Genomic DNA, 26001 nt, shown 5'->3' with positions numbered 1-26001 from the left:
CAGCCAGAAAATAAATCAGCTTAGAAGACTACTATAATTTATATTACAAAAAGAGTAGTGTACCATAGTACTTCAATGTCTGTGTTTATGTTACGCATCCTATCATGTTATCCTTGTGCATTTTTTTTTAAAACTATGATTCTTCTTTAATTTTTTTAACACATGGATAAATATGTATTAATTCATATATAATTTTTACTTGAAATATATCAATGTGCTGTGCAAAGCTCCACCCTTAATTAATTCCAATTAAATTACAATCATTTCATTAATATAAACCCATATATTTTTTGTTTGAATTATGTTAAGCTATGTATAAGAGTACATTAAATATTAGTTTTATCATTATATAAATTAGATAAGGGCAAACTACAGCTGGTGGGTCATATACTTGAGCTTTTTTAAACCAGCCTGCTGAAATTCACCAGCAACGATTTGTCAAAATATTAATCAAATATATTGTAATTTGTTTAAAAAGGTGGGGATACGAAAACAATCACATTTGAACATATGCATAGAATGGTATGGACAGAATCAATTTTAAACAAAGTAGCCTCTGATTCAAAAGCATTTATTTTAGTTTTGAATTTAAAAAAACACTGCATGCAACATCATTGAAATCCTGAGCATGCAAATATAAAACAGCTTTATTATCGAAATAGGCGTTAATAATACTGTTATATCATATATGTGTCAAAATGAATGAACACGACTGCAAAAAAGGCCATTTCCCCAAGGTTCATTATTAAGTCTGAGGACAAAAAATAATACTTACAAAATACATCAACATATTGTATCATATTCCTTGCTAAGATAATATGTATAACAAAACAGATGTACGACCAGTCCAGGGTGTACCCAGCTACTTGTTTGAATACAAAATAGTTATATGGATGGATAAAAGAGATGGCATAGATAAGAAAGTACATTACAGAAGCCTCACAGTTATGGTACAAAACTGTATTGTGTCAACAAGCCGACTACTAACAAGACAACTATTGGGAAGTAGGAGTGCCTACACAGGGCTCATCCTCCTCCCACCTCAATCTCCATTCATTCAGTGGATTCTTGAGTGGAACCACTCAAGCTGGTGTACGCGAGGGTGGCATTTTAGCTGCAAAGGAGCCCATGCTATTGAGCACAGCGTGGATGCGGAAGTGTAACCGTGACTCCATGCTGTAGTCCTTGTAGTCCATCCTTTAAAAAAAATCATCATCAGCAGCAGCATCACCTAGTTAGGGTTTTTTCTTTTGTGAAAAATGAAAATGAAGTTTAACAGGACAACTTACTTGGCGCATTCGATGACAGAGATGGCTTTGTCGATGTCGCCTCTCTGCTTGTGTAGCAGGCCCAGCTCGTACATGGTGAACGGCACCAGGTAGGTGTCATACCTCAGGTCACTTTCACTGCAATGACAAAAAAAAATGTAACCAGGCTCTTTTAGGCAGACAAAATATGGGTGATTTGCTTGGTTGTGACTAGACGGGTTTGAAATGTTGACACATGATCAAATTTTTCTAGCATCAAGCCGCACACCAAATTTGGCCCCCCCAAAAAACCAAAACAGTCCCAGCTGACCTGGCAATGACACGGTTGAAGCAGATCTCAGCCTGGTCCAAGTGCCCTAACTGCCTCAGACACAAACCCTTGAGGAGCTGGACAACACACTGGTCATCCAGGTGGTATTCTGATGGGTCTGGAAATGTGAAAACATGGTAATGGTAATGGTTTTATTTCATTTGAACATGCATCAGATTACAATTGAATGCATCACATAATCAGTTAACAGTTCCACATGTCCAAAAGGAGTAGGAAGAAGCAAAGCTTATTAAATCCTACCCCTCCATCTGGTACTTTTACAATCAGTAACTGTTACATTTGTTCACTTCCTGCTTTCCTAATATAGTTTAAGTTTTTTTTTTGTAATTTTTTTTGTCACGTACCGAAGTACGAGGTGATATGAGCATCCAATGACATAATGGGTACCATAGTAACTGTCAATATAGTGATATGTATAGCACATCATAATATAAAAATGTATAAAAAGTCACTAGTAACATAATTTTTTTCTACAGTGTCCTCACCTGGATTATACTTGAGGTCATCCTCTGCTTTGTGTAAAGTCTCCAGAATGCTTTCGGTCAAGTCGGCTCGTTTGCCAACGATAGTGAAGCCATTCCACACATACATCATCTCCTGCAGCCGATGAAAGGATCATGGTTGTTTGCTTATAATATGACTTTCATGGCACTGCTATTTGATTAAAATGACAACATGAAAGTGTACTGACCAGAGCTGGGACGGCTAGTTTGACAGGCTTAGAGGAGGTGTATCTCTGAGCCTTCTTGGCGGCAAACTTTTCAGTAGGAATGGATTTTCCAGCCATCCTCATCCTCAGACCGTCCACCTCCCTGAAATGTGTCACATTTAAACCATCACTTCCATATAAAACGCTACATCCTGTTGTACTCCATTACCTGAATAAGTCCCCCACGTTTTCACCCAGTTTTTTCACTTCCTTCTCTGGGAGCATGCTCAGTATGGAGGCCTTCTGAAATACATAGACGGCCTGCAAGGAAACACAACCACCGAAGATGAATGTTTGTTTTTTGTAGACTATTGTTTGTTTGTAAAGACGAGTTAGCATTATGTACTTTCACCAACAAACTTAACGTAGTCTTTTGTCAACATCAAAGACACATTAGTTAATAATAAAATCATAAAAATAATAAAAGAATTACCGTATTTTCCGGACTATAAGTCACACTTTTTTTCATAGGTTGGCTGTTCCTGCGACTTATACTCCAGAGCGACTTATAAATGAAAAAAACTGTTTATGTTACATAAACGCTGGACAGCTTTTCTGTTTATTTTTATTTTTTTGTGTAGCTGTACCATTATGTTAGCATATCGTACACCTATTCAGACTGTTCTCTATTCTTTTATTATTAGAATTTGCCTTCCAAGAGGACGTAATGTCTGTTTTGGTCATCAAATAAATTACCCGCAAAAAATATTATGACTTATACTCCAGTGCGACTTTTGTATGTTTTTTTCTACCTAATTATGCATTTTTGACCTTGTGCGACTTATACTCCGGAGCGACTTATAGTCCAGAAAATACAGTATATATAAAGGATAATTAATAAAATCCAAGTTAGTTACAAGTTACACAACAAATTTACATTTTTGACAATTTAGCATAATCAAAAAACCCAATATAAGTGTTTTCGTAAACATTGAAAACTAAATAGAGTGTTCAACAAATTTAACATACGTGTTTTCATCAACATGGTAGGCCAGAGTCAACAAACAACTCTAATTGTGAATTTTTCCCATCATTCCCAATCCTGTCTTTCTGTGCACTCTAGCGCACAAAAATGAGTTAATATGAGCTAGCTAACAATGGACATCATGGGAAATAGCTATTTTGACCGATTTTGCATCTTCAGGTAACCTTATGTACATTATGTAAGTAACCACTGAAGAGAAATGGTGCGTCAAGAAACCTGAAATATGTTAGGAATGGAATTTGTTCCACTCTGTCTTAGACAAAGTATGTCTACATATCACACACAGAAGACCTTTTACCTAGGAAAAAATGCACCCTTTTGTTTTATCTGTGCATAGATAATCTCTGTCTGAGGAGTGCTTAGCTGGCCAACTTAGACGGGCAGGTGCCTAACATTCTAACAACAACAAAAATGGACGTTTACACCAATTCTACTACAAACTTTACGGTACTAAAAATTTCCAACTGTCACCTGTGACCACTTGCTTTCTTTACAGAGCAGGTCAGCGTAATGGTATGCCTCCCTCCAGTTCTGTTCAAAGGAGTAGGCCCACATCAGCTCCCAGTAGCACAGGTGATGGATCTGACGCCACTCCTGCTGAGCGGCAATACACGCGTGGAACTTTTCTTGAGCCTTCACACACAGAAACACAGTCAAACAAGTGCAACTAAAGTGTAGGCAGATGTTTCATGATGTAGTTATAGAGGTCCTCACCAGTGTGATGTTTCCTTTGAGCAAGGCAATCCTCGCACTGTAGAAAACGATCAGAGCCCCCTGTGGATAATACATGCATGGATTCAGTGAACTGCACTGTAGGCAACTGCACTTTTTACATCAGTTCCCTGTTCAACATTACAGTTTATGTTGAAGTTCAGTTGCCATTCCTGTAAGGGTAATGGTAATGGTTTTATTTCATTTGAACATGCATCAGATTACAATTGAGTGCATCCCATAATCAGTTCACAGTTCCACATGTCCAAAAGGAGTAGGAAGAAGCAAAGCTTATTAAATCCTACCCCTCCATCTGGTACTTTTACAATCAGTAACTGTTACATTTGTTCACTTCCTGCTTTCTATAACACAGTTTTGTTTTGTTTTTTAAATAATGTACCTTGTACCGAAGTACGAGGTGATATGAGCATCCAATGACATAATGGGTACCATAGTAAGTGTCAATATAGTGATATATATAGCACATCATGACTGGTTCAAGACTCTTCATCCTTGTATTTAGCAAACATCAACTGCTTGTATTGTTTCTTGAATTGGCTCATCGTTGTGCATTGTTTGAGGTCCTTACTCAATCCATTCCATAGCTTGATTCCACATACTGAAATGCTATGGCTTTTTAACGTAGTCCTAGCATATAAGTGTTTCAAATGTACTTCTTCCCTGAGATCATATTTCTCCTCTCTTGTAGAGAAGTATTGGATGGCATTTTTAGCTAATTGGTTATTTTTAGCTTTATGCATTATTTTAGCTGTTTGAAGATGAACTATATCAGCAAGTTGAAGTATTTGTGATTTTAGAAATAAGGAGTTAGTATGTTCTCTGTAGGCGGCATTATGAATTATCCTTACTGACCTTTTTTGCAGTACATTTAGCGAGTGAAGATTGCTTTTATAGTTATTACCCCATATTTCCACACAATAAGTAAGATATGGTAGAACCAGAGAGTAATAAAGAGTCTGAAGTGATTTTATGAATGAGAACACTGCTCCCTTTGTATTGACTCAATGCATATCATGACTCAAACTTATCTCAACTTATGTTAATTTAAAGGATTGTGAAATGAATGGGCTTGTCCAATGTAATTGTTTTTAATTGTCTGAACTGTTGATTGTTCACTGTGAATGTTGCATTGTTGCAACACACCTCACAGCAAAAAGGAAGTGAAAGACCATGGAGGAGTGTAGCGTGCAGAAGGTTATGCATTGCAGGAAAACACGCACACAGTTTAGTAAAATGTGAAAATTGTAAATAGTTCATGGTGTTATATATGTAAAGACATTGTTATTGTAATGTAAAACAACAATTTTTTGTATTGTTTATGTTGGTATATTTGCGTGAGCTGTGTTAAAAGTTTTAAAAAAAGTGTCGCCTTTTCTTGTTGGGTTGTCCTACTACTGATTACTAAAGAACAGAAAAACGACTAAATGATTCTATTTAGACTCACTATCACCTCTTGAGGGACAAACCAGTATTGCATGACACATTTAGTGATTTTAACTACATTATTCCACAAGGCACGTGCAATATGAAGCATGAGTCCTTTAGTAACTCACATTTGGGAACCTTTTAGCAAAAGGCTCCAGCAGAGCCTCTGCCTCACTTAGGTCCACATCACCGGAGCCTTGGAATAAATGAGAGAAAATGTTTAAAAACCAAGGAGACATGCTGTCAAATGAACGACCGTCTTACCCAGAATGACCGAGATGTAAAGGTGATACATGAGCAGAGTCAAGGTGCTCAGGATGGAGCGCAAACTGTCGCTCGATGCTCCCGCTCGCAACTCGGACAAGCCCAACTCCTGTGGAACAACATCATTTGTAAACACACACAACAATCTCCATTTAGCTGCATGGTGGACTTGAGGCAAGCCTACCCTGTCACCTGAGAAACCCAAAAACTCCATCAGCTTGAGGACTCTGGCCGGGAGTAGCGAGAGCATCTAAAATAAAATACAGGTTAAAAATGCAGTTTTATGTGTTTTTATAGCCTGGTGTGTGTGTGTGTATGAGTGAGTTTTCCCACCAAATTAAATGATCCAATGCCCATGTTGACACCTCCTCGGAAGTGGATGTTTGTCTTGTTCTTCTTTTTCAAATTCTTACTGGCATTCGCCATAGCTTGACACTCCCTACGCACACAGAGGATCCATTGGTGTTACACTTAATGATGTTTACAATCATCAGCTGTATTAATGCTGACTGAACAGTTTCTATTACAACGTTGTGGGAGATGTTTGCTCATGAACGACCGATAAATGTGGTCAAAGTCGACTATGTTTTTATTTCTACTTTGTCATGCACTCCACATGATTATTAAAGTTGATGATTTAAGAGCATTTGCCACATGAAGATTTCTAAAAAAAAATACACAGTCCTTGGTATCTTACTTAAAAATCTGATAGCTGTTTCGGATCCTCATGCCTCCCTTGATGAAGCCGATGATGGTCTCGTCAAGAAAGGTGAGCGCCGCCTTCTGCAGCAGCACTTCGGCGTAGCAAAGCTCTGCGTGCATCTCCTCTGATGAGACAAAAAAAACACAAAAGTGAAGATGTGTTTCGGTAAATGTCTTATTTTTGTTCTGAAACAAGTCAGCTGGCTCACCTTCTGTCAGGGTTTCAGGTGCTTGCCTATACCAGAGACTAGCCAGTGTCTCCATTATTCCTGTTTTCCTTCTGAATCTATGTTTAGAAACACAAAAGGTGACTGACTGGACATTTCAGTCACAGATGTCGTGCCTTACCTCTGGCAAGTCAGCAGGGACTCGCTCAGTGACTCCATGGCACTATCCATGTCCTTTGGGTCAAAGGTCATGCCCGCCTGCATCACCAGGATGCTGCTGTAGCCCATGGCGTGGTACATGCTCTGGCTCTTCCTGAAGCAAAGACAAATATATACCGTATATTTAGTTGAAACACAACAGTGCGTCATAAGTCTATGAATAAAGTGGGACTTACCAGGGTTTTAAAAGTGCCAAAGCGTCAGCAAACCTGTTGTTTAGAAAGAGATCCAGGGCGATGGAACATTCCTTCAATGCGTCCTCTAACTCCATTTGGGGTTTTCTCAAGGGAATAACACCAAATCAGAAAAGTTAGGAATACATTGACAGGTGCATCACTTAAAATATTGTATTTTTTTTAAAGCTACAGTATAGCGGGAAAAATATATATTATTCATTAATTTATTTTCTACCGCTTATCCTCACGAGGGGCGGCACGGCGGTCTAGTGGTTAGCGCGCAGACCTCACAGCTAGGAGACCAGGGTTCAATTCCACCCTCAGCCATCTCTGTGTGGAGTTTGCATGTTCTCCCCGTGCATGCGTGGGTTTTCTCCGGGTACTCCGGTTTCCTCCCACATTCCAAAAACATGCTAGGTTAATTGGCGACTCCAAATTATCCATAGGTATGAGTGTGAGTGTGAATGGTTGTTTGTCTATATGTGCCATGTGATTGGCTGGCGACCAGTCCAGGGTGTACCCCGCCTCTCGCCCGAGGACAGCTGGGATAGGCTCCAGCACCCCCGCGACCCTCGTGAGGAAAAAGCGGTAGAAAATGAATGAATGAATTAATCCCCACGAGGGTGCTGGAGCCTATCCCAGCCAATCATATTATCTACATACTGTATTGTATATAACTGTGGGAAAAACTGTTGATTTTTGTTAATACTTGGGTCGTTTATATTGTTTATTTTTCTATATTGTGTATTTTGTACTGCTTAACTGATTCTGTACTCTTGCTGCTGTGCAATACAAATTTCCCCACTGAGGGACGAATAAAGGCATATCTTAATCTTAATCTTAATCTTAATCACAGGGCACATATAGACAAACAACCATTCACACTCACATTCATACCTATTGACAATTTGGAGTCGCTAATTAACCTAGCGGGAGGAAACCGGAGTACCCGGAATTGAACTCAGGTCTCCTAGCCCAGAATGTGGAATGTGGGAGGAAACCAGAGTACCCGGAATTTAACTTGGGTCTCCTAGCTGTGAGGCCTGCTTGCTAACCACTCGCACAGCCCAAATATATATTAAGTATACAAAAATGTTTTTCAGGTTAAAATGTAGAATTGTTATCTAATATTAATATAGTATAATATTGTTTTATATAATAATATTTCAAAATATGTGAAGTTTTTTCAATGTTGAATAAGTAGTTAAAGTGTAAAAGTATTGCTAAGTTTTGTTTGTTTGAAAGTAAATAAAATTATTATAAATTATTGTATTAATTATTATAAATTATTACATACAATTATTTTTATAATTTGTATTTGTATATATTCCCAATAAATGGTTTGTAAAAACTGAAAAAAAAGATACTGGAATAATCCATATATAATAATAATAGTTTGGAATAATCCAAACTTTCAACTTTTAATTCTATACCAGGGTTTCCCAACGAAGGTCGCTCTCTTTTAAAGCAGCTATTCTGTATAACCATGCTAACTTCGGCTAAAGTCACAACCTGGTCCCGACCAGACTATGTCCACACTTTTAGCTTAACATCCACTCAGCAGTAGACCGCCACGAAAGAAAACCTGCAGTGCCCCCATGGCATGAGTTTGACACCCCTGGAATACATTAGACATGACTCTCTACCTGGCCCCGCCCACCGCTGTTGCTCACCATCATGGCGGACTTTGTGCTCCATTGCTGCTCATTTGCAGCCGAGCGGAAGTCGTGTTTTAAGTCTAGCGTTCTTGATGCAAACAGGCGATTCCGGTGCTGTTTATCAAAATAAAGTGCAATTAAATGTTTTTATTATATTTTCTATTGTTTTTAAACTAATTGTGGTGAAAGTGTGCCAAGCAATAAGCTAAATATATATCGATTGTATATAGCATATATATCCATACATAGAATATATTAATTTACATCGTTTTCAAGTAAAAAAAAACTAATATTTTGTTGTGGCGCTGTGCGACAATCAAATAAATGTAGTGGTAACCCTATACACTATGAAAGGTTAAACATGGCGTCATACTTACTGCCCTCTAGTGTCGGAATAACATTACAACTGGAATTCCCTTGTCTCGCTTAGGTTTATCTAACCGTACATTCCTTCCCTGCATGTTGATTAGCATTACAGTGTATGACAAACAAAAAGGTTTAATTAAATCACTTACAATGCATCCATACTGGAACAGTCTTGGTCCATCTGGAAACAAAATGTGAAAACAACTCATTTTTACATATAAGGTCACAGAAAATTATCATTTTATTTTAGGCTTTTACAATGTAAAAACATAAAAAACAAAGAGAATTAGTACCAAAATACTAACCTGTGGTTGGGAGTATTCTTCCATATCCATTGGCAAATAAAAAGTGATTGTCAAATAAATTTGGTAAAGGTTGTGCAAGCACCTTTTGCAGCCTCTTGAGCAGTCCTCCTTGGAGTTAGATGCTCTTTGGATCCTCCTCACTATTTATACGCTACTAAGGCTGGACTGAGCACCAGCCGGCCCACTCTTACATCTCCTGATCCTACAAGACACAATCCACCGGTTGTTTTAGCATCTAAGAGTGAACAAAAGAGCCAAACTGGAGCATGAAATTGTGATTAGCTTTATGTATATAGTGCTGTTGGCTAAGCAAAAGGCATAAAAGCACTCGTGTAATTGCAGGTGGTGGTGATTGCTAGACATAGGAGTGAGCTCTAAGGGGTCTATATATATGCCACAGTTACATAATTCATATGTTATGTTACATTTTCAAGAAACGCAAGATCCATTTCTGAATGCTTTCTATGCTAGAAATGTAATATAATACATATTTTAGCTGTATATGTACATACTAAATGTGTATTTGTAGCACTTTGTCAAAAATTAATAGAAAATATTGCTTTATTGGATCAGTAGCAAGTTAGCTTTGATCGAAAAATATAAACAATGTATTTTTTGTGTAATTTTCATGAAAACGTCAACTGGAAAACGACTACTCGTGTGTATTCAACTCATAATATAAACATAAAATACATCCAAGTAACATTTAACATTACCTATCAACTTGTCATGATTTAGAATGATGTTTGCTAATTCCAGCGCCATTTGCGATCAGCTGCTTATGTTACTACAATACCCACAATCCTTTGCACGCCTTTCCTTTTCCGGTAAACATGGCGGCGCCAACAACTACAGTGGAGCACAATCCAAACATCCCAGACTACGAACCCGGCGATGGAAATACAAAAACGTTCCACGTCGACTCGTTCAGAAAGGAATGGCTGAACAGACTAAAACAGTCTGAATATTCTTACAAGCCGGAAAACGAAGACACCTTTCACGCCAACTTTGCCCGTGAGATGGGTGTCAGCGTCGACCTGATGCGGGAACTCAAAGATGTATGCAGGTACAATGTTAGATTTACGTTACCGTACGCTACCATAACATACAACATAACTTTTACGAAAAGTGAAAAAGCAAATGGTTTATGACTACATAGTGCTGTCAGCATGTAAACAGGAAATATCTACAACCCTCATTAGTCACAATCTTCATTACATATAATTGAGTCAGGAAATAGACACAGCCGCCATCGCATTATTTGGTTGTGGGGTCAGGAAACAGACCCCAAATCCCACCTGTTGAACTTATAGTCCATTAAATCGACGTAAATATCAGCTGTGACATAAACACAACATCCACCACAGCAACTGTACTCAGGAAATAAGACATCCAAATTCTACCTACAGCGTTCAGGTAGTAGACACTTCCTGTTATACACAGTATGATGCAGCCAGGACATAGATCCATTTGAAATTAAACACACACACTTTATAAAATACATTTGATATTTTTCTTCTTGCCTAAGCACTGCGGCACTGCATTGCCATCCCGAGGACCAGCAACCTGACCCAGAAGTCGTACCCGAAGATGCATCGCTGAAAACCCTCATGTATGACCATTTCTTTCTTTATTCATTTTAAGTGACAGCTTTGAAACCACTTTGATTTGTCTTGGACAGCGAAAGGAAGAAGCATCAAGACTACAAAGCGTCTCTTAAAATTGGCAAGAGCAGACACGACCTTTATGCAGATGAGCAGGTGAGTCGACTGGGATGGGAATAGCTGTTTGTTTATAGTAGTATTACATTTTTTTCCATTTGTATTAACAAGGCGCGACTGTTCGTGGCGATAAGACCAGAGTCGCTGGAACATCTAATCCCAGAGGGAGAGGTCATTCTGACAATCAACGCCTACTACCCGGCTACTTTTGAAAAGGTGAGGAACGTTCTTTGCTAAGGATTATATATATATATTTTTAACCTAAAGAAGAAGGCGCTCGTTAGAGAGCATGTTACATATTTTCAAGTAGTACGCAACTGTTCCGTATTTGTGTTTTTTGTTTGCTTTGTTCATAATTTGAAGGATCATTCCTATAATAGTGTAATGGCAAAAGTTTTTATTATTGCAAATAACATGATCATAAACTCTAAGTTGCAGAGCCATTTCAAAAATCACAAATACTTAAGCAGTTGATATACGTATATCATATCATATCACCTCGTACTTTGGTACGGGACAAAAAATAAATAAAATAAAAAAAACCTTAAACTGTATTATGGAAAGCAGGAAGAGAACAAATCAGTTACTGATTGTAAAAAGTACCAGATGGAGGGGTAGGATTTAATAAGCTTTGCTTCTTCCTACTCCTTTTGGACATGTGGAACTGTGAACTGATTATGGGATGCACTCAATTATAATCTGATGCATGTTCAAATGAAATTAAACCATTACCATTACCATATCATTACGGCATCTTTCCTGGTTTCAATTTTGATCCCGAAAATGATTACAGGCGGTCATGGTTTCGACGCACACAAATTAACAGTTTACGAAGAGAAAAACAGACCTCCTATGAATACCCCCCTTCATTATGTCTCAAGTATTGATTCTGGTACTCTTGAACACGTCAAAGGATCTGCTCCTATGAAATGGACCGTGATAACTTAGCAGCATATTGGTCTCATTATGGAAATAAGCTCATCTCTCCCTCCCTTGCAACATCCCTTCCAGTGTGCAAGACAACCATAGGGATAAAAATGAGTTTTTTTAATTACCATTTCCTTTTAATTAGTGTATTTAACATCTTTAATATTGTGAATGACTAAAAATCAACATCACGGTTGTAGGGATGGAAGTGGTTTGTTGGCTAAGAACGTCCTGTAGTTCCATCATATTGTCAAGTCAAAATTCCATAGACTGTTGGCTAAGGAAGTCCATGTCATACAGGAGCATGTTGCTAAATTTCAGCTTCCGGTTTAAACTTCAAAGGATTATTCCAACATTCTTAAATTGTAGGAACAACCCCATGGATTGACAAGTGTTGGCAAAGGAAGAATGTGTAGCTAATGTCAAAGTTGACACTCTGTTAGAGCGTGTTATTTAGTTCTCAAATGACCCTTGTCTATTTTTTTGGCAGTAGAGGGGGGGTTGTCACCCTTCTAATCTAAGCATTTAGAATAGCCCCAGACCTTGATTTGTTTTTTTGAACCCGAACGTCAACCCTCTTGTCCCTTCCTTGCAGTTTGTCTATGTTAGACCCCACGTGACGCTGCTGCTGCTGGGCTCCCAAAGCCTGACGGAGCTCAGGGATGCCATCTGCTGCGCCAGTGACTTGCAGGTGTCTGGAGAGTTAAGCAACACGCCCGAAATGGCGCCAGACTTCATCAGCAAAGTGAGCGTAGTGTGTATAGCGTGCATTCCCTCCCTCCTCGAGTCGTACGTCTGTTACCAGGAGGTGCTGTTTTCTTGTGCGTTTCAGGATCACTTCAAGTCGGCCTTCTTTTTCTTTGAAGGAGTGTTCTATAACGATATGAGATACCCCGAGTGTCGCGACATCAGCGAGTGAGTACAAATGGATGACTTCTTGGCTATCTTTAGCTGCTCCAGCAGAGACCGAACTTTTTAATGCTTAACGAGGAGAAGACCGAAGCTATCCTCCTCAACTATAAAGGCCCCCCTATAGACTTCGGCCCCCTCCAAAACAGCATTCGCCTTGGCGTCATAATAGACAGTGATTTTAAACTCAACAAACAAATCAATGCAGTTATAAAATCTTGTTTTTATCATCTTCGGCTTTTATCTAAAATAAAATCTTTTTTATCTTTGCAACACTTTGAGCAAGTCATGCACGCTTTTATTTCATCACGTCTGGACTACTGTAATGTACTTTACTCTGGAATTAGCCAAAACTCTGCGGCATGGCTTTTAACAGGAACCAAAAAGGGGGAGCACATCACCCCAATTCTGGCCTCCCTGCATTGGTTGCCTGTTCGTTTTAGGATTGATTTTAAGATTGTATTGTTTGTTTTTAAGGCGTTGAATGGGCTGGCCCCCAAAAATACATCTCGGACCTCATCCAAATTTACTCTCCAGCGCGGTCACTGAGGTCCGAGGGCCAGCTCCAACTTGTAGTGCCTAAGACAAGACTTAAGACCAGGCGGGACCGAGCCTTTTCTGTGGTTGGCCCCAAACTATGGAACTCTCTCCCCTCCCAAGTATAAAAAGGCCCCCAACATCGAAAGCTTTAAGTCTCGTCTTAAAACCCACTTTTATTCTCTGGCTTTTAACTCTGAGTGAGTCGTATGGTCCTGTGTCTTTTAGTTCTTTGTTTTTATTGTAATTGGTTTTATTTTTTAGACTTTTATTGCTTTGTTTCTTGTTTTTAATATTTTAATATCTATTTTACTATTTTATTTCTTAAATGATCTTTTAGTTTTGGATTATTACTTTTTAATTTTACTAGTTTGTGCAGCACTTTGGAAACTCTGTTTATAAAATGTGCTATATAAATAAAGTGGATTGGATTGATCGATAAACAGCCTGCGTGATCCATGGGAGGCCGTTGCGTGAGGATGAATATCAGCTGTCATACTCAGTGAAAGACTTTTTTGTCATTAAATGATGCGATTACATAAACCAAAGACGCTATGCTCCAGAAAGAGATGCTCTGATGAAGTCTTTATGCACATTTAAATCAGTGCGGTCAAACATATACTAAAATAAGGTTAAATAGAACAGAGGCAACTATTTAGGCCATAACATTGCACTTACTATAATATAGGTTATCCATCCTAAACCACTGGAACCAACTTGTGTAGCACATGATTAAAGGTTTCAAACCTGTCCCTCTCGGGTACCGGCCATTTTTGATGATTTTGACTGATTTTTCACACATAATTGTGCTTTTGGGATATATAGACATGGTATATATCAAAAGAATGATTAGACTAGTTGGTTTGTTTCTACCCTTTTTCTGCAGCAGTAGAACATAAGTAAGTTTTAGCAAAAAAATAACGCCATGAACTACTTACCATTTTCACATTTGCAAGTGAACTACGTGTGTGCATGCATCTGCGCGCATTTGAACGCAATCAAAGCATAACCTCTATCCTGATTGCTGCGTAGCATGTATTTCAAATAGTATAATGGGGACCTTTTAATATGACGTACTGTATAAGCAAAGAACATTTTGGAACGCTATCTCTGCAGGACCACAATCAAGTGGGCAAAGGCCAACAAATTCCCACCATACCGCAAGGCCAAGATGGAGGACACAAAGTTTGCGGATCTGGAGATCAAAGTGGGCTTCCCGTATCTCTACTGTCATCAAGGAGACTGCGAGCATGTTGTCATCATCACAGACGTAAGGTACAAAACTCAAAAGTTGCTTAAAGTCATCACTGTATTTTTAGTTGAATTCTCAGACCATCTTGTGTGGAACTTTTTAGGAATCATCTCAATTAATTTTGAATGGTATCTTTCTGAGATGAGCGTATTCATTGACACAAAAGGATTCTGTTGACTGTGTGGTTAAAATAGCGCTGTTTTTTTTTTTTTTTTTTACACGGTCTGCTTGTTTGTTGTCTAAAGAAGTGAACATGACTAAAGCTACGGGAAGTTGGTTATGAAAAAGATCTCTCTGCTGTGGCAATACCCTGGCATAAAAACAGAAGTTCACAGCATCTAGAATGAGAAAAATAACGCAAACTAGAAAAGAAAATTCTGTTCAGTTACACATGTGAAAATTATAAATAGTCCAATGGTGTTATATTTGTAAAGAAATGGTTATTTTCATGTAAAACATGTTTTTTCATGTTGTGGCATAGTTGTTTACATATTTAGGCTAAATTGTGGCTAAATATATATGGCTACATTTGTGATAAAGTGAAAGTTGTGCTTGAAATATATATTTTTGATTAGATTTTTCCTGTGTTTACCCTGCTGATGACTAAAGAACGGAAAAAGGAAGAAACTATATATTTTTCTGATGAAAGGTTTAATTAAGTGTCTACCTATAAAAATGGCTAAAATGCTACTATGCTAATACTATAATGCTAAGAATTCATATAAGTGTCTATCCATGAAAACGCCTAAAAATGCTATTATGTTACTATTAGCATGCTAGCAATGCTAACATCATGATAGTGTTGTTTGTGTCTACCCATGAAAATAGTAAAAAAAAAATGCTAACATGCGAACGTGAGCATGCTAACATCAAGCATGATAGCCCAATGTACCGGGTAGGATAAATGTCCTGAACAAGTGCTCTAGCTATTTTTATAGGTTGTTAGCTATTTTTATTGGTTATTAGTTGATGCCCAGACAGGGATCAGGGTCACCTGACATTTAATCAGTTCTTCCATATCCTATTTCTGACAATTCCATTCAGAACTTTCAGTTATTTCCAACACAGACAAACATACAAACAGATACGCGCCGGCAAAAACATAACCTTCACGTTGTGCTTGGCGGAGGTAAAAATACTCCTAATTTAACAATTTTGATGGCAGATGGACTATGAATGCAGAGTATCCAGTGTGCACTAGATGGTTGTTTTGACTGATGTAGCTGCGCTCGGACTGTATTCACTGAATCAACTCACCCTTTGTGCTTCCATGAATCTACGTCATTTAAGCCGGCCAAGCCTTTAAAAACATAATGCGCTTGAGAAATGTCTGTAAAAGCACATTGTTTGGCTGCTTTTTACAAGACGTTCCTTTATGACGTGGCTCAGGAGGCTCACGCACAAGTTTGTAAATACCACGCACCCAGACGCCTGAAGCAACGGTATCCTTTTGGTGCCGTGACAACATATTAAAGCCGCCCTTGAAAAGGAAATCTCATGATACTCTGCAGCCAATTGGAAGCTTTCATCCTCTTGTCTCCTCATCAATATTTGCAGGCTGATTCACAAGGACGACTGCCTGGACCGGAAGCTGTACCCGCTCTTGACACACAAGCACCGGGTCTTGATGCATAAATGTGCCGTTTGCTACACCTTCATTGGAAGGTAGGTTATGAAAAAAGTATTTAAAAAAAACACTTATTTAAAAAAATATATATATCATTTGCAGATGGTGCACAATCGGCGACCAGTTCGCCCCAAGTAACCCATGTCTGTTTTGCGACAAGTGTTTCCGTATGCTGCACTACGACAAAGACGGAAATAAGCTGGGAGATTTCCTGGCTTATCCCTACGTGGACCGTGGCGCCTTCAGCTAATGCTGCATCCTGGTTATGCTGGTGCATTTCAATAAATGAGAATATCGGGTAAAAGTTATTTGATTTCAGGATTTCAACACAGACTAAAATACCAGTTAAAGGCTCAAGACATTTTTTGCAGTTCATATTTGAATTTTATGATTTTGATTTCTATTTAAAAAAAAATTCACTGCTTGAAATGGTTCAACGATATTGTAATTAACCCAGATGTATCTGTATATGTTTTTGTTTTGTACAGTTTATATTTTGAAGAGACTTGCAATAAAAAATGTTATTTTTCAGAACTTCACTGTAACATTATTTCATACTATTTCCTATTACAGTGGATCCCTGCACCCCACAAATTCGCAGATTCTGTTTTTTTTTTAATGTGAGGGAAGCCCCATCCATTTGGACCTCAATACCAGCAGGGAGGCGAAGACAAGTTAATATATCATATCAGATATCAGATAATTGTCCAGTAGGGATACAGATAAAGGCAGCTGCTCTTTTCTCTCGACTTAATGTTGCATAATGGACACAATGTGCTTCTATTCCAGGATGGATAGAGTAATTGGGTAGAGTCCTGGAGCAAACATCCAGTACAGTATCCATGTTAGGCCCACCTGCACAATCTAATGCAATCCAACTATTGGGCTGTATTTAAATTTCAGCCTTCACAAAGACATATATATATATATATATATATATAGTATATCTGTACTACATTTCCATTGTTTGTGGATGACCACATGGGACAATTTAGACGCAATTAATCATAATTGCCCTGTAACATGTTGACACTACTTTATTTGACGCTGGAACAGAGCAAACCAAAAGGCACAAAAATACTCTTATTTACACAAGTTTAAAAGAACAACTTTTTTTTAAAAGGCAATGTTTTGGAATGAAGCGACTAAAGGTGCTTTGTGGTGAACTGGTGCAGTCAAACCCACCGGAAGATGCTAACGCTGTCTACGACTACTACTACTACCACCACCACCACCACCAGTGACAAACCAGTTCAGGTGATCAGTAGAAAGGTGAACATGGTCTCCCAGTGTAAAGAACAGCAGCAAACGTCTTAAGGTTCCCCTTTTGGAGTCAGGTGGAGACTTCCTGGGTTTTGGGGCCACTGTTGGACAAGGACATGAGCGTTAGACTGTGTAGTACACTTACTGTGCATATTTTGTAAGCATCTTATGAAGAAACCTGAGGTTCTCCCCAGTCGAGGCGTCCTCGTGTGTCTTGTTCTCATCAGGGTTTGGATCTCCATCGCTTGTCTTGTCTAATCAGTGACACAGACACACACCCACTCAAGCTCAGACAACCAAAAACCATGGTAAAGACTGGGTGAGCATGTGATTACACGTGTAGCCTCCAGTCATTGAGGAGATCATTCCAATTTTCCGGCCATTGGGCACGGCCTTTCCTGAGAAAGAATCCTTTTGATTAAAGCGTTTGTAAGGTCGTACATATTCTTCTGAGACAGGCAGGTCACTCAAACTGCTCAGGATGTGGCCTACAGGACAGTTTAAGTTAGGTGACCACAGAGATCCTGTGACCTATATAAAATAGGAGAAACGGATACAGGGTGGAAAAAGCATTGAGCTCCAATGATGCTCTGTTCTCAGGTTGGGTTGTGACGCATCACCAAGGGCCTTATCTCTAAAGCTTGTGTACTTACAAAATGGGGCCAAAAAGTTGCGTATGTTATTAATATGTGCAAAATTAGCGAGGGAACACTGTATGCATATATATATATATTTTTTTTTTTTACACAGCATAAATGTAACCTAATACATGGCCTGTAAACTTAATAAAGATTTTATGATGGCCAAAGTTTGACCCTGGAACAGATTACCTGTGTTGTTCTCCTGCGCTTGCTCCGCTTTCCTCAGCGTCCCCTTCTTGGCTTCCTCGTGCTGCCGCTGCTCAGCCAGCGACTTGTTGAGCACCTGGCTGAGGGCGCAGTCGCCTTCTCCTACCAGGAACATGGTCTTGAACTTGTTGTACAGCATGCTGGCTTTGTCCATTACATCCTGGCTGGCCTTGAACCGGCGGATCTGCATGACGGGAAAGATCCACAAACAGATGTGTTAGTCTTACATGTTGTCATGGTGATAAATGAGCCTATTTTAGTGTGGACTTAGTGTGTCTTGCCTTTTTCAAGGTGGCGATGAGCTCGCTTTGCTTCTGTAAGTGCTGAGTGGTCACCTGAAGGGAGCTGATCTCATCCAGAGCGTCCAGGCACTTTTTCACATCCTCCACACACACAAACACACACACTATTACACTTCTTTACTTCCACACAATTTTGCCAAAATTAATCAACAAATGAATCAATCCATTCCACACAAGCGACACATACTTCCGTCCTGGAGGTGATAATAATGTGCAATGCAAAGTGCTTAACAACAGCCAATTAAAGATCAAAAATGTTGTCACTGCAACGTTTTAGCCGCAGGCTGCTATTATTGTTTACATTCAGGTAGTAAACCCCTGTTGTTCTCGTATTTATATAAACGTAGTTATAAAGCATGGAAATAACATGGGGATACAATCACAGTGGTTCATTGTAAGAAATTGGTTTAATTCTGTCCATTTAAAATCATTAATAATAATAAAACAATGTCATTAATTACTATTTGAATTTTTAATTATATATTATTGCACTAAGCGCGCAGACCTCACAGCAAGGAAACCGGAGTTCAATCCCACCATCGGCTATCTCTGTGTGGAGTTTGCATGTTCTCCCTGTGCATGTGTGGGTTTTCTCCGGGTACTCCGGTTTCCTCCCACATTCCAAAAACATGCTAGGTTAATTGGCGACTCCAAATTGTCCATAGGTATGAATGTGAGTGTGAATGGTTGTTTATCTATATGTGCCCTGTGATTGGCTGGCCACCAGTCCAGGGTGTAGGGTGTAGGGATAGGCTCCAGCACCCCCCGCGACCCTTGTGAGGACAAGCGGTAGAAAATTAATGAATGACTATTATTGCACTAACATTGAAAGTGAACCATTTATGTATCTATCTATCTAGATGTCACATGGTGGAGCATGAATAAGAAGAGGAAGAGAGAACAATTCCCACTCTTCATTGTAAACCTTGTAAACCGGGACTCCCAGCCTTCCACAAAAACCCAAAACAACTCACAGGGTTGTCGATCTTCAGGGAAATCTTAATTTCACCGTGCAGTCGCTGGAGTTTCACATCTGTGGATATTTCTGTGAAGAAGGATTCAGTAGGTTATTCAAGAACAGGCGAGCATTTAAGAGGAAAGGGGACATCTGGGGTTTATTAATTATTCCACATCATTCCAACAATGAATCATCTTCGTACAAGTAATACCCAACGGTGTTCAGTTCTTTGGTTTATGAATGACTTCTCAGGAAGTAGAGATTATGAGAAAGGTTAGCTGTGGTCTTTCTCACTCACCCTTTTTCTTAGCCCCGACCCTCTCTTCATTCTTCTTTATGTTGTCTTTGTTTGCTCTGTAGTAAATGAGTAGTAGTAGTAGTAGTAGCACAAAGCATTAGCGTTACTGCTTGTCCCAGCACTCTAATGTACTGGTAGCATGACGCCATAACTTACTCGTCTTTACGACGCCGTGCGTCTTTGTCCATATCGGAGCTCTGGTGTTTTTTCCTGCCTTTGTTTTTCTAAGATATACAAAAGAATTATAATGATGACAGGATGTAGTAATAATGTAGTGTGTGAAGACTGGACACTTGCCTCCTCTTCATCTGAGGCTCCTGATGAGCTTCCCTCCTTGGATTGCTGCTTCTTCTTCTTGGCTTCCGGCTCTTTCCCTTCAACATCTTTCCCTTTGGTGTCATCCTTCTTCCGCTTGTCCTCCTCGCCGCTCTTGGACTTGTCCTCCGCCGCCCTCTTCCTCTTTCTGTCTGAATCGGTGCCATCTCTTAAAGGGAGAGCAAAATGGTGAATAAGACTGTAAGCATCACAAGCAATGTTGATTATGTAGGTGTTCCTAATGGTGTATGTGTGTTTACATTTCACTTCCAGAGCCTTGCTGGTCCTGATGCTGCAGCAAAAGCAACTTTTCACTCTTGGGCTTCCTGCCTCTTCTTTTAGGAGCGTCTGTACCTGAAATTTTACAGACACACTTATATGACAGGGACTTGTAGTATATTCTGGGATGGCTGGCTGAGGACACCGTACCTGCAGGACTCACTGGACTCCCAGGTGGCGCATCGGCCGTCTCAGCCTCCTGCTCACCCTCATTCTGGATTAAAAGCAACACCGCATAATTAATATTACTAAAAAAAAACCCAGCACTTATTAAAACATCCCTGCAGCAATCAGAAAATGTATTAAATATTCCTTAAATGACCTTTCTTTTTCTTCCTCTCTTGGATTTAGGAGCATCCGTTTGGCCTGACTCCTACAAAGAGACAACTTTAAATCAATTTGGACGAATAAAAGTCATATTTTCATTCGGCTAATTCAGAAAAATAATCCGCTGGATTTATTGCATATTTTGCATAACAGCGACCCCCAGTGGTCGCATTAGGACTTTTCGATCTGAGACGTTTCAAAGCTTTAATTGTATTGCACTGTATAGCAGTTTGTAATACATTAACCTGGATTTTTATGACAGCTGAGTTCTCTTCCAAAGTGATGATTAAATACATAGTTTATTAATACAAACTGTTATATATAACATATGCTTATAATTACAAAAACCTATAAATTATGCCTATCTATTATAATTGACAGATCTTTGTAGTAAGTAGGGAATGTCAAAGTTTTAAATGTAACATGAAACAAGCATTTTAGGTGAGGAGAAAGTGAACATGATCAACAAAAGATATGATCCAAACCAGGAAGTAAAAGGCTCACAAGCACACTGATAGCCATGCAGGAAGATGAAATCAAGATGGTGACTCAAGAGCAAGACACAACACATTCCTTTTTATCCTAATCGTCTTTACTGGGAACAAGGAGACCGCTTGCCAAGGAACTCAAGAAGGTCATGAATGAATCAGACACTCATGAGAAAGAACTTGAGGTCAACCACCAAGAAAGACCCGCCATGCTCCCGCCGCACATCCTACAACTTCCGGCATGCAAAGTACGTACATCCTGGGTCTGAGGACCCTGCTCAGACATCAAAGGGCTTTCGTCTTCCTCCTCCCTTCCTGGCACCTGAATGCACCCAAGACACATCAGCATGGGGCGCAGTGTAGTGGGGGCAGACCAGTCTTAAATGGAAGAAAGGTTAGGGGGTGCACCCCAACGGTCGTACAATTTGGAATTTGAACAGAACTTCTGTGAGGTGAGACTGCCCTCAGTAATTCATGTGAGACTTCCAATGAGCTCTTTTGTGACGCCACCATAGAAGAGTATAAGTGTGGCGATAACCATAGAACCCTGAACTGGAACATATTGTGACATACTGGTAGTGTATGTGTGGATTGTTGTCCTGGCTGGCATTATTAATGTATATCAACATTAATAATATAAATAAAGGCTATGAAGCGCTTTATATGAAGAAACTTATAATAATAGTAATTAAAGATCGACCGATTGCGTTTTTTACTTGAATCGGTATTGCCCGATACGCGCGTGGGTTCGCCAATGTATTTTTCCGCTGCATTATTTTCAGACAGGCATCCGCCGGGCAGCTTTATGTTGCCGGAGGACCCTGCAACACACGCAGTCGCGGTACCCCTCCCACACGGCAACAATGGTGAATCACAACAAGGGTTTAATGTCAACGTACTAAATTGTGTCAGTGTGATGTGTTTGTGTGTGTGTGGAGGTGGGGGAGGGGTGGGCAGTCATCACATCGATGCTAGACAAAACTTAAACTACGACAGAAATGTTTTGCACAAGGTTGAATATTTATTCCTTTTAAAGTTGATAATGCCGTTTAAATGCGTGTTTAAGAAAGCTGAATCCTACTGTGTTCAGTGTTTACATTTCAATAAATATTTGTTTAAACTAGAGACCTGTAATATTTGTTATCATTGTCATTTTTTCATGTAAATGGAGGGAGCAAAAGCAGTATCGGCCACAAATATCGGCTCAAGCAAAATCGGCCATCGGCAAAGGCTGATGGAAAAAAATCGGTATCGGCCCCCAAAAAAACATATCGGTCGATCCCTAATAGTATTAGTAATAGTAATCTTACTCCTTTTTCGCAATACAATTTAACTGTTATTTCCACACTCATGAGTGCTACAGGTGCTAAAAAGCACCTAAAAAGCACCTATTTCATGCTTTATCAAGTCATTAAATTGTATTACACAGAAATTCATTTACTTTTCCACCTTAAAAGTTCTTAAAATTACTAGATACACATGAAGGTAACAGCTGGACTGGAGACCAGATCATTTGTCTGCATCGTACTTCTACAAACGCACTTGGCAGTCCCATAGAAAGCGGACAAATGACGTGAGGACAAAAGCAGCAAAGTATAAACAGAATGCTGTGATGAATCGCTAGTAATGATAATAATGTCAAGCTAACTTTTTAAAGTACATTTACTTTCAAAAGTGCACTTACTTTGGGGGATTGTATCTCCTTATCTTCCGCCTCATCATCCCCCTCCGGGCCGGTGTCTGAATCCTTCTCGGACAAATTTCCAGGAGGAACAGGCTACAAAGACAGATAAACATACAAAAAAATATTAGTATAAAATATTCAAGTATGATTTTTAGAAATGATTCACAAATACAGGACACGGACCTTGGGTGCTGTCAACTCCACTTTTGGGTTGTTCTCGATCTCCCACAGTCCCTCATTGAAGCCTTTCCTCTTGTTGGGTTTGGCGTACTTCTCTTTGTTGGGCAGGTAAGGAAAGATGTCTTTCGGGCCAAGAAATGCACTGTTGGAAAATGGAGTGAAAGAATGTTGATCATACATACGTTCTGTGTTTTTACCAATATAATATGTTTGAGGCTGCACGGTGGATGAGTGGTTAGCGTGCACAGCTAGGAGACCGGAGTTCAATTCCACCCTCGACCATCTCTGTGTGGATGTTCTCCCGGTGCATGCGTGGGTTTTCTCCGGGTACTCCGCTTTCCTCCCACATTCCAAAAACATGCTAGGTTAATTAGCGACTCAAAATTGTCCATCGGTATGAATGTGAGTGTGAATGTGAGTGTGAATGGTTGCTTGTCTATATATGTGCCCTGTGATTGGCTGGCCACCAGTCCAGGGTGTACCCCGCCTTTCGCCCGAAGACAGCTGGGATAGGCTCCAGCACCCCCGCGACCCTCGTGAGGATAATCGGTAGAAAATGAATGAATGAATAATATGTTTGCTAGGAACCACACACATGCTTGCCAGTCCTCAAAAAACAGTGGTGTCCAAAGTGCAGCCCTGTAGCCATTTACGACCCATGGCTGTTTTTTATTGGCCCTCCGCCGCAGCTTGGACACCCCTGCTGGAAAAGCTCGGTACCAAATTTGTTTAATGAGTCAGCTATAAAGCCTAAAGTTACAGGGAACTACAGAAAAATTTCCAGTCAATCCGACTTACAGGAGTCTGGAACTTTGGGGGTTGTCAAGCCGCTGTCACATCGACACCATGTTGTGCATTTGTAAGAAAAACAATAGCACAGGCAACTATTTAGGTGTGCATGTTTTGACGAATGTATACTCATTTGTGTTCGGTGGGTTCAAGAGGAAAAGAATGCCGCTACATTTTCACTCACGTTTCATGGGTGCCAAAAAAGAAGATGGGGAACTTGATGTTAGACGGCTTCACGGCACCGTCTGGTACTTCATCAATCTGTAGAAGGGAAATAAATCATCAGTCATCAGTCGTGGTTGGTTTCAGCTTCTTGTGAATGAAGAACATAGTAACCTTTGGATGTTATTAGTACCATATTTCCTACAGTAGAAGTGTTGATGGCAGGTTTTGCTAGTGTGTTTTTGTTTTTTGCCATATCACTGTTCCTAATTTCCATACTCACTCTTGCTGGCCAGTGGGGATAACCCTTCATCTTGGCAAAGATCAGATCACCCGGTTTCCAGTCTCTTGCCATACTGCTGAAATGTAAAAGACCAAAAACATCAACATGACTCACAGCATATGACATGTGTGTGCCCCTCCCCTTGACTACCATCATTCATTCATCTACCTCTACTGTATATACAAGGCGTTCAAATGACACTATTAACATATGGAATTACAGAACGCAAATATGATATGTATAAAATGAGACATGGACAAGGAATTTGTGACATGTGACATCTAAGACATGCATGCACGCACGCGATATCTGTAAACATGCTAGCTGCTAGCTAACAACAGGCTGTTCTTAGCTAACGTTGCCACAACAACGACACTGTTTACGGACAAATTAGCCGTCTAAATAATCAATGATATGATATGGTATAACAAATATCAACAAGTTATTTACTCGAGTGTCACTGCAGTGTTGCTGGTGTTTTCTCCCCTTGAAGATCACCGCTCCCTTTCCGAATAATCCAAACCACGTTTTCCGCTCCCGCGCACTACGTCACCCGACCGTACCATTACTGGGTATCCACAAGGGGGGTCGCCACTTTGAAGCGGTGCTCGATGGAAAAAGAAGTACGTCTTTTCACCATGCTGGCTGGACCATCGGTTTTATAGTTTCAATTAAATTGCATATACTCATTTGCACTCTTATGAACGTGTTTTGTAAGTGCTACATATATGTGGAAGAATCACAACATCCCAGCGAGAGAACGTAGATGGGAGCCGCCGTGTTCGCAGGCGTTGCCTGGTAACACATAAGCGCTAATGTCAAAACAACTAGAAAGAAAAATACCTACAACATGGCAAAACAATCATATTTTGGATTACATCAATTAATATGACGTCTGTATTTTTGTACTAGCTGAAAAATTACCATCATGTTGTTGGACTATCCTTGATCCTTGCTGTCTAAGCGTCCACTGGTTAAGCAGCGGCCTCTAGTGGTAATACCTGGAAGCACAGTTACAGGAGAGAAGCAGGGGAACTGGTACTGCCTCAACACACTTTAAAATACTGTAAATTAAAATTTTTATGTTTCATAAACACTTATACTAATCTTTCATAAAATTATAATAAAGCAAAACTACTCTATTACTCAGTACTCCAACAAACAAAAACATACTGTGTACATATATTTATACTGTTTATTTTGTATATTTTGTATTTTCATTCTTTTTTAATAGATGTGTCTGCACCTACTATACCAAAACAAATTCCTAGTATGTGTTTGATCATACCTGGTAATAAACCTTTTCTGATTCTGATTTCTGATTCTAAAGCAAAAATAGCAATGAGAGCTGTCTATTTAATTAATATGTAATTACCTTTATTATTACTATATTTATTTATATTATATTTATTGTTAACTTTCGGTATAATTAACACGATTCTACATTTAATTCAATTTAATTAATTCAAGTGTTACATTGAATTATGACAACCCCATCTCTTCTATTTAATGAAGTGAATCATTTTAGTGGCACTCTGTATTTCT

General features: G+C 39.4%; 3 protein-coding genes across 12 annotated transcripts in view; 1 reads left to right on the top strand and 2 right to left on the bottom strand.

The window, feature by feature from the left end:
* Nucleotides 1-576: 576 nt before the first annotated feature.
* LOC131124628 (tetratricopeptide repeat protein 39B-like) lies at nt 577-17160 on the bottom strand. Of its 3 annotated transcripts, none has more exons than XM_058065563.1 (19): nt 10024-17160; nt 9308-9509; nt 9152-9183; nt 6979-7083; nt 6765-6896; nt 6626-6702; nt 6412-6541; nt 6048-6153; nt 5899-5964; nt 5715-5823; nt 5579-5646; nt 4008-4067; nt 3765-3926; nt 2478-2569; nt 2291-2411; nt 2085-2196; nt 1579-1696; nt 1290-1406; nt 577-1197 (listed from the first exon to the last, which is right to left on the bottom strand). In XM_058065563.1, the coding sequence occupies exons 2-19, from the start codon at nt 9335-9337 to the stop codon at nt 1083-1085; spliced, it is 1752 nt and encodes a 583-aa protein (XP_057921546.1). In that variant the 5' UTR covers nt 9338-9509; nt 10024-17160; the 3' UTR covers nt 577-1082. The 3 variants fall into 3 exon arrangements, with proteins under 3 accessions (XP_057921546.1, XP_057921548.1, XP_057921547.1); XM_058065565.1 differs by having other exon boundaries at nt 9390-9509; XM_058065564.1 differs by having other exon boundaries at nt 9390-17160.
* On the top strand, nt 10116-16807 carry snapc3 (small nuclear RNA activating complex, polypeptide 3). Of its 2 annotated transcripts, none has more exons than XM_058065575.1 (9): nt 10116-10373; nt 10836-10919; nt 10989-11067; nt 11140-11244; nt 12551-12700; nt 12788-12870; nt 14518-14671; nt 16211-16318; nt 16383-16529. In XM_058065575.1, exons 1-8 carry the CDS (start codon nt 10141-10143, stop codon nt 16286-16288), a joined length of 966 nt encoding a protein of 321 aa, XP_057921558.1. In that variant the 5' UTR covers nt 10116-10140; the 3' UTR covers nt 16289-16318; nt 16383-16529. The 2 variants fall into 2 exon arrangements, with proteins under 2 accessions (XP_057921558.1, XP_057921557.1); XM_058065574.1 differs by having other exon boundaries at nt 10117-10373; nt 14518-14676; nt 16383-16807.
* A 139-nt stretch (nt 17161-17299) lies between the features above and the next one.
* The window catches only part of psip1a (PC4 and SFRS1 interacting protein 1a), a 50144-nt gene continuing 41442 nt past the window's right edge, over nt 17300-26001 (bottom strand). The window contains exons 1-17 of one of the 7 annotated variants that reach the window (XM_058065569.1): nt 25381-25399; nt 24457-24532; nt 24196-24272; nt 23226-23364; nt 23043-23135; nt 21615-21680; nt 20866-20916; nt 20694-20757; nt 20525-20618; nt 20247-20433; nt 20106-20173; nt 19950-20005; nt 19668-19738; nt 18673-18774; nt 18374-18575; nt 17722-17797; nt 17300-17644 (exon numbers count right to left, since the gene is read on the bottom strand). In XM_058065569.1, the coding sequence (XP_057921552.1) occupies nt 17614-17644; nt 17722-17797; nt 18374-18575; nt 18673-18774; nt 19668-19738; nt 19950-20005; nt 20106-20173; nt 20247-20433; nt 20525-20618; nt 20694-20757; nt 20866-20916; nt 21615-21680; nt 23043-23135; nt 23226-23364; nt 24196-24272; nt 24457-24528 (1449 nt within the window). In that variant the 5' untranslated portion in view covers nt 24529-24532; nt 25381-25399 and the 3' untranslated portion in view covers nt 17300-17613. Of the gene's footprint in view, nt 17645-17721; nt 17798-18373; nt 18576-18672; nt 18775-19667; nt 19739-19949; nt 20006-20105; nt 20174-20246; nt 20434-20524; nt 20619-20693; nt 20758-20865; nt 20917-21614; nt 21681-23042; nt 23136-23225; nt 23365-24195; nt 24273-24456; nt 24533-24906; nt 25067-25380; nt 25400-26001 lie in introns of those variants that run through there. The other 6 variants (XM_058065566.1, XM_058065567.1, XM_058065568.1 and 3 more) reach the window with 6 other exon arrangements.

The sequence above is a fragment of the Doryrhamphus excisus genome, chromosome 1 (genome assembly GCF_030265055.1).
Source record: "Doryrhamphus excisus isolate RoL2022-K1 chromosome 1, RoL_Dexc_1.0, whole genome shotgun sequence".
Lineage (NCBI taxonomy): Eukaryota > Metazoa > Chordata > Actinopteri > Syngnathiformes > Syngnathidae > Doryrhamphus > Doryrhamphus excisus.
Note: the sequence above shows the minus strand (reverse complement) of the source record. Positions and strands in the feature narration are given on the sequence as shown.

Excerpts from the sequence above, each read along its gene's own strand:
- LOC131124628 (XM_058065563.1), bottom strand. The coding sequence starts at position 9,337 with ATGGATATGGAAGAATACTCCCAACCACAG. Across the intron at positions 9,184-9,307 it reads AAGAATACTCCCAACCACAG|ATGGACCAAGACTGTTCCAG; the intron begins GTTAGTATTTTG and ends TTTTGTTTCCAG. Across the intron at positions 6,703-6,764 it reads TCCCTGCTGACTTGCCAGAG|ATTCAGAAGGAAAACAGGAA; the intron begins GTAAGGCACGAC and ends TTCTAAACATAG.
- snapc3 (XM_058065574.1), top strand. The coding sequence starts at position 10,141 with ATGGCGGCGCCAACAACTACAGTGGAGCACAATCCAAACATCCCAGAC. Across the intron at positions 10,374-10,835 it reads GAACTCAAAGATGTATGCAG|CACTGCGGCACTGCATTGCC; the intron begins GTACAATGTTAG and ends TTCTTGCCTAAG. Across the intron at positions 12,701-12,787 it reads CGCCAGACTTCATCAGCAAA|GATCACTTCAAGTCGGCCTT; the intron begins GTGAGCGTAGTG and ends TGTGCGTTTCAG.